Source organism: Brassica napus, chromosome A9 (genome assembly GCF_020379485.1).
Source record: "Brassica napus cultivar Da-Ae chromosome A9, Da-Ae, whole genome shotgun sequence".
Taxonomy (NCBI): domain Eukaryota; kingdom Viridiplantae; phylum Streptophyta; class Magnoliopsida; order Brassicales; family Brassicaceae; genus Brassica; species Brassica napus.
The window spans coordinates 15418709-15433339 of NC_063442.1; the positions used below are offsets into that span (position 1 = coordinate 15418709).

Sequence of the window (14631 nt, forward strand, 5' to 3'; positions counted from 1 at the left end):
TTTTAATGCAACACTTATTTTATTAAAAAACATTATTTCCCCTTTTTGCTGTAACTAAACATTTATAACCGATCACATTATGTTTGCAATCAGAAATGTACATATAATAAAAACCATCTGAGGGATAGTTTCTTGAATACACTGATTTTCATTGCTTAAAAAATAAATGTACCAAATTTTTCAGTATACATCTACACATTTCTCTTAGTTAGGAAAGAACCTTATCTTAGATTAGTACGCAGTTGTTTCCAAAGAAGTTTTCCAATCGTAATGCCAATGTACACACAAAAGAACCTGCAAACCAATATATAGTCTATCATTTAGTAGGGGTGGGCGTTCGGGTACCCGTTCGGGTTCGGATCGGGTATTTTAGATTTTCGGGTATTTCGGTATAGAGGTGTAGAACCCGTTCGGTATTTCTGTACTTCGGGTCGGGTTCGGGTATTTTTAGTTCGGATTCTATTATTTCGGATCGGGTTCGGATATTTAGATTTTGAAAAAAAAAATTAAAATTATCATTTCTCAAGTTTCTTATATTTAAAAATATAACTTTCATTTAACTATTTTTTTATTTTAATAAATTGAATGGTTAATAGATTTGGACATAACATTTTAAAACTAAAAAGAGATTAATTTAGTTATTTTTGTTTTAAATTTTAGATGTAATTTTTTGTTAATTTTTGAAATAAAAAACTTGACATGCATTTTAAGTGAGTAGCAAATCATTTTTTCGTAATTGTATGTATATCATATGAACTTAAAGTATGTGTAGTATCAATATAAATATTTTATATAAAATAAGAGATGTAAACTAGAAATATAAAGTTAATTATACATATGTTTGGTTATCTTCGGTTACCCATTCGGATTCTGGTATTATCCGTTCGGGTTCGGGTATCCAATCTCTTCTTATTCAATACCCGTTCGGGTATTTTGCTACTTCGGTTCGGATTTCGGTTCGGGTTTTTCGGATCGGGTTCGGATGCCACTTCGGATATCGGGTAAAGTGCCCACCCATATCATTTAGGTTTGTTTTTGTTAATTAATGTGTAGAACAAAACATATAAACTAACTATCTGTGTATATAGTTTGTATAAACAGGGAAATGACCAACAACTTATGGTTTACATGTAAGACCTATCAAGTAAGACAATAAGTCCAACCATCTGTTCCATCAGTCAATATATTACAGATTCGTTGATATGTGAAGAACCCTTGATAATACCTAACAAAACCCTAAACTCAATTTGATATTGTGTTTACTGTGAATAATGAACAAATAATTTAATTTACAACCAATTAGATCCTAACTATTAAAACCATTAAGTTATCTAATTATAAGCGATTTTATTAAATGGATAAAAAATAATGGCACACAAAATATGAGCAATTTAAATCTCAAATATAAAACCACCACATCCAAAATTTGCGTAACTCTAATAATAATATATTCCGTTAATAACTAGCTCTTACTTAATATCAACCAATTAACAGTTAATAACTAGCTCTTACTTAATATCAACCAAATATTCTGGCACACAATAACTAAGTATATGCCAAATAATATTCTTTTTCACCAATTAACAGTTAATAACTAGCTCTTACTTAATATCAACCAAATATTCTGTTTCACTTAGTTTATTTACAGAATATATCTTATTATCCTACAGAAATCTACTAACTCCTAACTAACAAATCGATTTACATCTAGATTATGTGGTTGAAATCTTAACTAAAAACTAGATTTTGACCCGCGCTTAGAAAGCGCGGGTTTATTTTTGAAATTAAATAAATTATTTTAATATAAAATTGTGTATAGGTTTGAGAACATTTATCCGGAAACGCGAACCGAACTTTACCAAACTGAAAAATCGAAACAAAAATTGAACTGAATTTCATTAAGAACCGAATAGATCATATATCTATAGAATAAAAAAAAATGAAACCAAATCAAAACCAAATGGGTACTTGAATATTTAAAATACAACTTATGTACTTACAAATATTAATTATATGTATTTTCTAAATAACAAAATATCTTAAAATACTATTTATAAATTGAATTACTTGAAAAACTGAATTACCCAAATATTTTTATACAAAATATTAAAATTATCTGATATTTTTATTTGAACAATTTAAATTGCCCGATTTTTAAACTGAAAACTCACAAATTATCAGATTTTTTTGTTTGCATATTATTAGCAAGTTCTCAACTTTGCTATCAAACCAAAAAACGAAATAACACAACTGACCAAACGTTGTAAATTCTTGAACAGTTTCTATATTTCTTGAACCAAAACACCAATAACCAAGATACTGAGGTGATGAAGATTAATAGTGCATTTACATTTACATAAACCTAAACCAATGTACGTAAGCCTGAACCAATGTATATAAGCTTAAACTGGTCGTTAACATTAAGTTTGGGCGTTAAAATTTGCCAATGCATATTAAAAAATGTACCAACATTTCAAAAATAGTAGTCTGACATATTATTAAAGATCTCAATTAAATAAGTTTATTCCAAGAAATATTCTCTAACTTCAAATGTAGTTTTATAGTTAATTCAGTTTATATATGTTGATATCACTTTTACGAAAAATGGTATGAAAATTTGTATAAGTGTCAAGAAGTAAATCACCATAAGATATAAATTAATAAAAAATACTCAATACTTAAGTACCAACTTTGGCTAACTGTTAAAGCAAATTAGTCCACAAAATTTCTAATGTTGGTTATTTATGTAATCGGTTTATTTAAATAGGGATTGGAGATTTGCCCCAGACGATTTATACAAATCAGTTATAATAACTAATAAGGCCCACACGATTGTAAGCATATACACATATAGTTTTTTGAATTAATACAAAAGCAGTGGTGTGATGTACAGTAGGACTAAATATTAACAAACTAATAGGCCAAACAACTTTTATAAGTAGATTTCTCAAAACTGCTTCCCTTTTAATAGAATAGATAGTTCAAATATTCAACCAATACCGTAAGCTATATATAACTACCGTAATCAACCAGCAATCCTCACAAACAATTTTTTTCTCTTCATATATTATTCTTATTTTGACATATTCATAAAATCTGATACTTTAGTTGTAAAAATAAATAAATACAGTAATTTGAACAATCAATCGCTTGGTACTAATCAATTTCAATTTTACATAGTAATCACTTGTTTACTGTGTATATATAGTTACATATATGCTTATTTTTTATTTTCTAGTTAATAAAAAGAAAAGAGAATATATTATATGTAGAATTATTTTTAAGTAAAAAAATCGAAAATCCGGTTTTACTAGTTGAACTGGTCAAATCAGCCAACCAGTAGCTATACCAAGTCGGTGTCCAGTTCAATTTTCAAAACATTGCTTAAAATTTAAAATATGATATTTTAAAGAATCATCCTTTAGCGCACACTAATTTATATGTTTTCTTACTTTATTTTTCATTTTTAGAAACTATTTTCTATTTTTTTTATAAGAAGTAACGAGCATATACTTTGTATTCATCTTTATAATTCACACATGTCAAAAAGTGTAAAATAAAGGCTTAATTTTTTCGTTACTATATGTGGTGGTAGCGGTTGTTAGCATTTGACAACAATCATAAAGTGATTCATAACATTCTAAATCAGTCTAAACTTGTCAAGATAAAATCTAGTTTCCTCTATCATATGCGATTGCAGGTGGGTAAATTAAACGTAAATATACATTTTTTTAATATCATCTAAAAATAAAATAATACTAAAATTAGGTAGTGTAAATACAAATATATAAATAACTTTATATTTATATTTTCTGATTTATATTAACTAAAGAATATCTTAATTTATTTTTATAAAACTTTCAAATTATTATATTATTATTGAATTTTAATATTTTTTTTTGACAACGAAAACTCCATATTTTTTTATTACGATGATTCCAACCAAGTGGTGTCGAGCACCAGCCAAGTTGGGACCTCAGAAAGTACATGGGAAAAACAAAAGCCGCGAGACCGGGCCCCTTTCGCAAGGCAATCGGCTCGGAGGTTCTTTAAACGTGAAACAAAAGAGATGGAGCAATATTGAAACATAGGACGTAGATTAAGAAACTCATCAAACATATTGAATTTCAATATTATATATAGATCAAACAATATAATTATTAAAAAAAGCAATATTAATCTTCATAAAACAACTTTGCATTAAAATTATAACTTTATCTGAACTTAAAATATTTAAATTAAACATAATATTAGTTGTAATCATTTTAATTAAGAATTTGTATATTTATTATAATAATATGATTTTTAATATTTGTATAAGTATTATTTTTGTCAATGATATTTATATAAGTATATAGTGTGATGATATTGTTAATTTATTATTAAACCATTGTTGTATTTGTTAGTCAACTACACATAAGTATCCCGAAAACAAACAAAGTTTTAACCGGTATGGCAATCTTACAAATCTATCTATATATATATATATTATGATATTATTTGAAAAGTTACTTTCGTACATGTCGAATTCATATTAATTTTCACGATGATCAATTACATGATAGCCTTAATTAATTAAAATTATTATCTAATTGCCTTTATAATTTTTAAGTTTCTACTAGTATTTTTTCTAAAAATAACAAAAAGGAAATATATATATCTAAATCTATTTGGAATGTTTTTTATGAACTTTTTTTACATTAATTGTTTTCAAAAAGTTAGTAATATTTGTATTGGATTAATAAGAATTAGTTTAACAAATAACTATTTTAAAAATATTGGCCATATATATATAATCAATTATAATAAACAAATATGTTATTTATTTTTAATAATGGGCAATTCTCATAAATAGACTATTTTCAAATTTTGGTCACAAAAGTAGACCACAAGAAGGAAAGTGACCAAAATGTTTCATTTAATAAGTAAAAAGACCATAATACCCTAGATATATAAAAATAATAAAAAATTAAAAAAAAAAACAAAATTAATTAAAAAAATTAATTTTTTTTTATATTTTTAGATTATATGTTTTTAAATTTGAACTTTTTTATAATTTTTTTTTTGAATTTTTTTTTCAAAAAATGTTTTTAATTTTTTTTCAAATTTTCCTTTTGTAATTCGAAAATAGTTTTTGAAACTATTTTTAAAATTTTTATTTTCAAAATTTTAATTTTAATTTTTTATTTTATAAAATTTTAAGCTTCAATCCCAAATCTCTACCCTTTAAATCTAAACTTTAAGGTTTGGATTAGTTAATCTTAGGGGTATAAATGTATATTTACCTATTTAATGAAATATTTTAGTCATTTTTATTCTTAGAGTCTATATTTGTGACCAAAACTTTTTTAGTGCTATCCTTGGGTATTTCTCTTTAATAATTAGGATATTTATATTTATAAAGTATTTACGGATTAAAGAGATGTGCAATTTTCTTTTCAAAATAAATCGTTTAATTTTTTACTTGGAGAATCAATATTTTAATTTCTTCATTTTTCTTCTTCTAATGTTAATTTTAGACAACACATATTATGTTCTATATAATATTACAAATATACTTACAAATGTAAGATGAGTAACCAACCATACTAAATAAAAGAACAAAACTATTCACATTTTATGCTAATTATAACCAAGAAAAAACAGTTAGTTCAATTTTATCCTAATTATAAACTATTCCTAAAAGGATGATTGTTTGGGTCATAACGAGATTTTATTAGAGACAATTTTAATTGATAGTCTTTTATTTATTTTTCATTAATCTTTTCGTTTCTAGGTGGACCACCCGTCCCATAGACCCCAGGTTCACAGCGCTATAGCGCATCGATCCCAACCCCTTCCTTATGAGTTCTCACTAATTCCATAATTATGTTGTTGATGTGCCTCGAACCCAGGACCTCATCCTTTAACAACTTTCCCACATGACAAGCTGTCACCAACAATTGACAATTGACAGTTTTTCCTGTGGAAAAGTTGTTAAATGGTGAGGTCATGAGTTCGAGATGCACTAACAACCTAATTATAGAATTAGTGAGAACTCATAAGGGAGAGGTTGAGGTCCATGTGCTGCAGTGTTGTGAGCCTGGAGTCTATGGGACTGTGGTCCACGGGACGGGAAGAGGCAAGATCTCTTACTAACCCAAAGGGAAGACGTGTATGGTAGATGATACTGCTTCCACTACCTAAACATGGATATATAGCTCTGAGCCAGACTCACTTCTCCAAGGCTGACTTTGACTCTATTTTGTGAAGTTAAATCTTAATAATGATGTATATGATAATGAAGAAGATGCAGACTTGTGAATAGAGAAGGTGGCTTGACTTATAGGAGATATATGGAGAGTGAAGAGTACAAAATAAAACTTAATCTGTTATTCTTTACAAGGTCACAAGTTTCTATCTTTCATTGTGTACTGGTTGTCTGAAAGTTAAGTATGGTCACAAGTTTCTATATAACATACATACGTGTTTGTTTTGGGCTGTGAAGAAAGCTGTGTTCTTTGTGTATTTTTAGCAGCTAAACGAATATGACCGGACCGGTTATCACCAAATAAATAATATAACAAGTATACCGAAACTTTGGTACTACATAGCGAGATACACTCCGCTTTAACAAAACAAAAATCAGGCAAAAAGAAAACATCTCAACGATCTTAACGCAGAGATTTTAAATTTTCACGGCTCGAACTCGTGAACTTGTTGAAGAACTCGGTAGATTGTAACGTTAGATCTTGTAGACGTTGTAATTTCTTCATCATGAGACCGAAGAGTCGATGTCGGAATCATAGATCTCGTGAAGAAACTTTTCTTCTCTTCGACGAACGAGTTGTGTCTCTTCCTTACGTTACGGACATGACGTGGCGTTGGATAAACCGGAGTGTCACAGCTGGCTCTGTGTTTAACCCAACCCGGTTTTGGTTTCTCGGTTGAGTTCTTCAAAATTAAAATGGATCTTTATCATTAAGTGAGAAACTTGGTGTATCTTCAAAAAGTTCAAACAAAACCAAACTTACGTGGATGAGAGAAGATGAGATTGGTACGGGACACTTAACCGGGCGATCTTCTTCTTCCGGTTCAACCGGATGCTCAACCGGACAAAATTCTATGTCGAGCTGGTTGTTTTCTTCATCGTATTCCATCAAAATTGTCTCCTCCTCACTAGCTTCTTTGCCCTAATTAACGAAGTCCAAGAAAACAAGAGAAACATTAGAGCAAATGGGTGTCTTATGCAGTTTTCAAAAATAAAGTGTCAAACTTATACAGTAAAGAAAGATTTGGTTAGGGGAAAGGAAAAACTCACTGAGGAATCGAAGTCCATGAGCTTGATGAAGATGAAGGAGATGAGAGGGGGCTGTGATTGTGAGAGTGTGTGTGTGTGTTTAAAGAGGTAAAAAGAAAAGATAAAGTGCAGAGGTAAAAATATATAAATAAAAGTTGGTCTCGCATGAAAAGAAGTGATTTTTAACCCCACAGTGAAAAAAGATGGGAGGCAGAAAAAGATTCCTTAACCTCCCACTATTTTTTTCTTTGCTTTTTAGGTCCGTTTTCACATAATTCAAATGGTGTATGGGTAACAAAATTTTTTGTGGATCTTTTTTAATAGTAGCAATTGGTGTCAACTCCAAAACACGAAATACATTGATGGAGTGTATAAAGTAAATTATCAAATTTTTCAACTACAACAAAATGAACTGTAACCCAAATAATTGTTTATAAAATCTTGCTAGAGGACACTGCAAATATATATCAAATGACAATCACGGTATTTATCCAGATAGTTAAATTAAAATTTTATAGAAATAACATCTTATATATATATATATATATATATATATATATATATATATATATATATATATCTCCATATAAAAACTAATGTAGTGTATATATCTCCATATAAAAACTAATGTAGTTTTTATGAATTTATTGAATTGTATCACTATTTTTCCAGGGTCTAAAAAGAAGATTTATAGAACGACAATGAATTATATTCACGTTCCTGCTTTTAACAAAAGGAGATGATATCTTTTCTGAAAATCCGAACAATCTTTCACTTTGTTTCATGTCTTACTTTTCTTTTCTTTCTTCCTTTTCTTTTAGGTTTTGAAGCAGAGGTGATGTAGAGAAAGCTATCGCTCGTATTCCGTAAAAACTACAAATAAATTGCAAAAAAAGAGTAATATCTAAAGCCGGTCGTTACGGGAAAGCATGAGGTCGACCACTTTACTTTACTCAACAAGCCGTTTTCTGTATGGACATAGAAAAGCTATCTTACTATAAATACACAACCCCAGTGTATATAAATAACGATATATATACGGTAAAAGGTTAAAGTAGTATAATCAATCTTGGTATCGTTTAATACATATATCAGAATTTGAATGCATCTATATACGTTCATATTCGGTGGAAGTCTAGATGTTGATACTATATGCCTCCTATGCGGTAATGCTGATGAATCAAGGAATCATTTATTCTTTGAGTGTCCATATTCGGTGGAAGTTTGGTCATCTATCTGTGCTCGTCTCAATTTTACCTCTCCTCCAACCTCATGGAATGCGACTATGGCGTGGTTACCGAATGCTTCTTCAGATCGTTCTATCAAAATTGCTCTACTACAAGCTTGGCAAGCAACTGTTTACAGCTTATGGCAAGAGCGTAACATCAGATTCCATTCAGGTCTAACGATTCCATCCTCTGTCTTGGGTAGGAACATCCATCGCATGGTCTCAGACAAGTGCATGGCAATGGTCGCTCTTGGTCAAACATTAGGAACTCCCCTCCTGCGCATTTGGAAGCCTCCATGATGCTAACCGGGTCTCATTTAACTTGTTTCTGTTTGTAAAATACAATCAACTCTTTATGTTGCTTGCTTCTTCTATTTAAATTAATGAAAACCCTTTAACAAAAAAAAAAAAATCTATATACGTCATGCGTGTTTAAGGGTGGCCTTTGTTCTACAACTTGTTCTCCGTCAAAAGTATTATCAACCATCGACAAGCCTCCAATTCAATGAAAAAAATTTAAACATCTATCTAAAAAATGTATTGTAAAATAAATAATAAGTAAATACACAATATAAGAAATAAAAATATTATATTAAAAATTTATCATAATATTAGAGTAAATAAATAAAAAATATAATAAAAATAAATAATAAGTAAATATAGTATATGAGAAATAAAATATTATATTAAATATATATCGTAATATTATCATTGATATATTTTTTTGACAGCTATATTATCATTGATATAAAAACAAGAAATTTAGAATAAATAAATATACAAAATAAGAAAAGTTAAACAGTAAGTAAATATACTATATAAAAAATAGAAAAACTAAATTAAACATATATCTGAAAAATGTATAGTTAAATAAATAATAAGTAAATATACAATATGCAAAAAATATAAAAGGGACCTTTTGAGGCTCCATAGAACGTCCACATCACCAAAAAATACTTTTCCGAAAGAAGCCATGTGGCATTGTTAGTAAAAGCTAAAATAAAAATAATAAGTAAATATACAAGAAGAATAAATAATAAGTAAATATAAAAGATAAAATAGAAGAAATAGAAATATTACATTAAAAAATAATAAGTAAATATACAATATAAGGAAAATAAATAATAAGTAGATATACCATGTGAAAAATATAAATATTACATTAAACATCTATCATAATTTTATCATTTGATATAAAAGCAAGAAAATTAGAATAAGGAAACATACAATATAAAAATAAACAATAAATAAATATACAATTAAGAAATGAAAAAAAATTAAACATCTATCTGAAAAATGTATAGTAAAATAAATAATAAGTAAATACACAATGTAAGAAATAAAAATATTATATTAAATATTTATCGTAATATTAGAATAAGTAAATATAAAATATAAGAAAACATAAATAATAAGTAGATGTAGTATATAAGAAATAAAATATTAAATTAAATAAATATCGTAATATTATCATAGATATAAAAGAAAAAACTTAGAATAACTAAATATACAAAATAAGAAAACATAAACAGTCAGTAATATACAATATAAAAATGGTAAAACTAAATTAAATATATATCTGAAAAATTTATAGTTAAATAAATAATAAGTAAATATACAATATAAAAATAAAAATATTACATTAAACATCTACTAGAATATTAGAATAAGTAAAATAAATAATAATTAAATATACAATATAAGAAATAAAAAAATACATTAAACATGTATCTGAAAAAATATTAGAAAATAAATAATAAGTAAATATGTAATATAAGAAATAAAAATATTACATTAAACATCTATTGTAATATTACAATTAGATATAAAAACAAAAACAAATAGATAAGTAAATATAAAATAAAATAACAAGTAACTATTACAATATAAGAAAAGGAAAACTTTTCAAATATATAGTTTTACATATTTATTATTTTCAAATAGTTTTATAAGTAAATATACAATATAAGAAAAAAAAGCATACAATATAAGAAATATAAATATTATATTAAACATCTATCTTAATATTATCATTTGATATAAAAATAAGAGAATTAGAATAAGTAAAAATAAAATATAAAAAATATAAAAATACGTAAAATACAATTAAGAAATGAAAAAACTAAATTAAAAATCTTTCTGAAAAATATATAGTAAAATAAATAATAAGTAAATATACAATATAAAAAATAGAAATATTATATTAGACATCTAATGTAATATAAAAATAAATAATATGTAAATATACAATATAAGAAATGGAAAAACAACATTAAGCATCTATATGAAAAAATGTACTTTTTTACATTTCTATTATTTGCAAATATTTTTATTAGTAAATATATACAATATAGAAAAAAATAAGTAAATATACAATTTAAGAAATAGAAATGTTACATATTATAAAAAATAAACAAAAAATAATTAATATTTAAATATAGTATATAAGAAATAAATATATTATATTAAATATATATCGTAATATTATCAATGATATAAAATCAAATAATTTATAATAAGTAAATATACAAAACAAGAAATGATAAAAAATAAGTAAATATACAATATAAAAAAAAAATAGAAAAACTAAATTAAACATCTATCTGAAAAATGTATAGTTAAATAGAAAAATGTATAGTTAAATAATAATAAGCAAATATACAATATAAGAAATAGAAATATTATATTAAACATCTATCTTAATATCACCATTTGATATAAAAACAAAAAATAGAATAAATAAATATACAATATAGAGAAATTCTTTATGACAGATTATATAGTGTTTGTCACAAAATAGCATTTTTTAAGTTTTTGACACAAAAATAGATGAAAAATGACCAAAAGAAGTTTTGTTATAGTGTAAAAATACATTTATACTTTAGGGTTAACTACTCTAGACTTAGGGTTTAGAGTTAATGGGTGAATTTTTGAAGATATGATTTCAAAATTTTAAAAGTAAAATATTAATATTAAAAAATTTAAAATAAAAGGGCTGTTTTGTTCATTTTCTTTATTGAAAGTTATTTTTGTGACAAAAACTTAAAAATAGTTATTTGAGAGAACTGTCTTACAATATAAAAAAAACTAAATAATAAGTAAATATACAATATAAGAAATCTAATCTATTAATTTAGGATCTTATTTTTATCTACTATTAACAAGTCATAGTAGGACCAATTAAAAAATTAGTTAATACTCTTTCTGTTTTATAATAAGTGTCATTCTAATTTTTTTTTCTTGTTACACAAAAAGTGTCACTTTACATTTCCAATGCAAACTATATTTAATTTTAGCAAAACAATTAATTGCAATCTGCATTGATTTTATAAATAATTTTATTTATCTCAAATACTATTCGTCAGATAGGTGTAATTAATAATAACTTACATATATTTCAGCAACTTTATTAATTTTGTGAAAAATGTCATACTGACACTTATTCAGAAACGAAGGAGTAGAACATATTTAATTATATATATTAATAATAAACCAACTATAAATTTGAATTTTTTTTGAATTGTAACAAAATTTGTTGAAAAAAAATCTAAAAAATCTTACTTGAAATTTTAAATATTTTTATAAAATACCATATATTTTTTTTGTCATCAAAACACATATTAATTAATTTTGTAATTGGTAATATAATGTTATAATAAATCAAAGATAACTAAACTTGTATTATAAAACAAGAAAATAAAAATTATATACTATTTTTTTTATAAATTCTATAATTATATTCTGTATTATAAAAAATGAAGTGATATATGAAAAAAAATATTAAATAGGTAAATTCACAAAAAAAAAATATTTTTTCATTTAAATAAATTACCACTCATCCTTAAAATTTGTTAAAATTCATAAACTATGTAATAGTTTTATACAAAAATAAATTTATTAACATAGGTTAAACTTTTATATCTACAACTATATATTATCTTTTTTGTTTATTTTGGAACTCTCAATTACATATTGTTAAAATGTTTATATACAAAATGTATAATAGTATATAATAACCTTTAGTTCATATACTATTTAAAAATATGTTATTAGAAACTATGAAATTTTAGTAATTCATTTAAATTATTAATTAAAATCAAATTTTGATTATATTTCTTAAACAACTATAACAAAATTTATTGAAATTGTTTTAGAAAATATTACCAAAAATTCAAATATTGTATTTAAAATAATGTAGTAACAAAAAAAAAAATCAAAACTGATGAAATCTTCAAAACTCATGAAATCTTCAAAAACTCAAAAATAGTAGTGTAATTTTTCAAAGTTTTCTTGAAAAAAATATAAAAATTTAAAAAATATTCAAACTCAAAAATAATAATATTTTCAAATTTTACAAAAGATAAAATCATAGATAATAAAGAATAACTTTTTGAAATACACCACGAAAAAAGAACCTATATATGTTGTAAAAATTAAAGCAACCTAATATTTTGAAATCTTAATTAAAAATAAAAATATAATTATATCACTACATCCAAAAAAATATCTTATATCAATAAAATTTACTAAAATAATATGATAGATGCTAGTATGTATAAAATTTACTAAAATAGTATTGCTTATAAATCTCATAAAATACTAAAATAATACATGTTAAAGTATATATATTTTTTAAACACAACATGTAAATATAAATTATCATAAACATATTTATTTTTTATAATATAATAAATATATTTTTAAATGTATTATAGAAAAATGTATAAATTAAAGAAAAAACATATTTCAAAAGATGTTATCTATTTGATTATTTCATATTTTTATTTTATTGTACCTAATTCGAAAATATATTAGTAATTAATAAAAAAATAAATAACAAATTAAAATGTACTCCCTCTGTTTTTAATTGTAGGTAATTTTAGCAAAAAAAACATTTGTTTCACAATATAAGTAGTTTACATATTTCAATGCACTTTTTCATTTATTGGACATTGTGTGACCATTGAAATAATGTTATTTTTTATAATTGGTTGAATTTATTGATTAAATGATACTTTTTTTAAAATTAAAATTTTCTGAATATTAGTGCTTTTAAGTAAAACTACTTATATTTTAAAATAGATGGAGTATTAAGCAAATCACTATATATTAATAATACCAAATAAAAAATATAAATAATAATATTACCGAGTTACACAATATATAATAATAAAGTAGAAATTATATATTTAAAATATTTATAATTATATCAAATACATTTATAAAATAAAAAGATATCCGCACGGACGTACGCATTAAAATATAGTGGAAAACTATATCAAACATCAACATCTATCTCAAATATGATGGAGTGCATGAAGACTTTAGAAATCTCAGAAGTGGTGTTTGCAAGTGACTGCTCTCAATTGGTGAAGATGGTGTTTACACCAACAGAATGGCCGAACTACACACATGGAGGAGTTTCTACGATGTAAGGAATTTTTTCAGCCCTTTACTATCCAGCATATTCCGAGAGCACAAAACACAATGGCGGACAAACTGGCACGAAGTGCTAGAAATCAGCCTTCTACTACGGTTTTATGTTGACTCAATTCTCATGAGGTGGCTCTTGGATCAGGAATCAGCTTAATTTTGTTTCGCAACAAAATTTTGTTGTATAAAAAAATATCAAACATCTATTTGAAAAATTATAGGTTTTTCTGTTTTTTCTAAAATATTATTTATTCACACAAACGTACAATTCAGAATTTTCTTGTTGTTCAGAATACAAAGTCCAAAAGAATAGTTAACATTTGAAAATCAAAATAGCTCTACGAGTAGTGCAGATTAACTCGTAATTGTTACTAAAAGATTGACCAGTTCGCATAACGGGCATCAGGGCATGCGATGTGCCCATCATTATAAACTCACAAAACATTGTAGAGACAACAGGATATCATCTGTGAGTTTCACCCTCACCATCTCATATGATTTAAATTATGTTGGTTCAAGATCTATTTAGGAATGAAATAGAAGATAGAGCAGAACATAGTGTCAGGGTGACATTATGCATCTCGTCCGAAATCATTTTTCTGAAATTCACAAGAATTAATGTTCTTGAGGCTTTGCCAAGTTCTCAAGCGCACTTTCTCTCTCTCACATTCTTTCAAAATCACAAGCTTTC

The 14631-nt window shown here is 25.2% G+C and overlaps 1 protein-coding gene across 1 annotated transcript; it reads right to left on the reverse strand.

Moving 5' to 3' along the window:
• Positions 1-6540: 6540 nt before the first annotated feature.
• Positions 6541-7396, reverse strand: BNAA09G18790D. The gene is made up of 3 exons (XM_013858529.3): positions 7301-7396; positions 7014-7172; positions 6541-6933 (listed from the first exon to the last, which is right to left on the reverse strand). The coding sequence occupies exons 1-3, from the start codon at positions 7316-7318 to the stop codon at positions 6676-6678; spliced, it is 435 nt and encodes a 144-aa protein (XP_013713983.1). The 5' UTR covers positions 7319-7396; the 3' UTR covers positions 6541-6675.
• Between the last annotated feature and the right edge of the window lie 7235 nt (positions 7397-14631).

Coding starts and splice junctions, on each gene's coding strand:
- BNAA09G18790D (XM_013858529.3), bottom strand. Junction 6,934..7,013: donor TCTCATCTTCTCTCATCCAC/GTAAGTTTGGTT, acceptor TTAATTTTGAAG/AACTCAACCGAGAAACCAAA.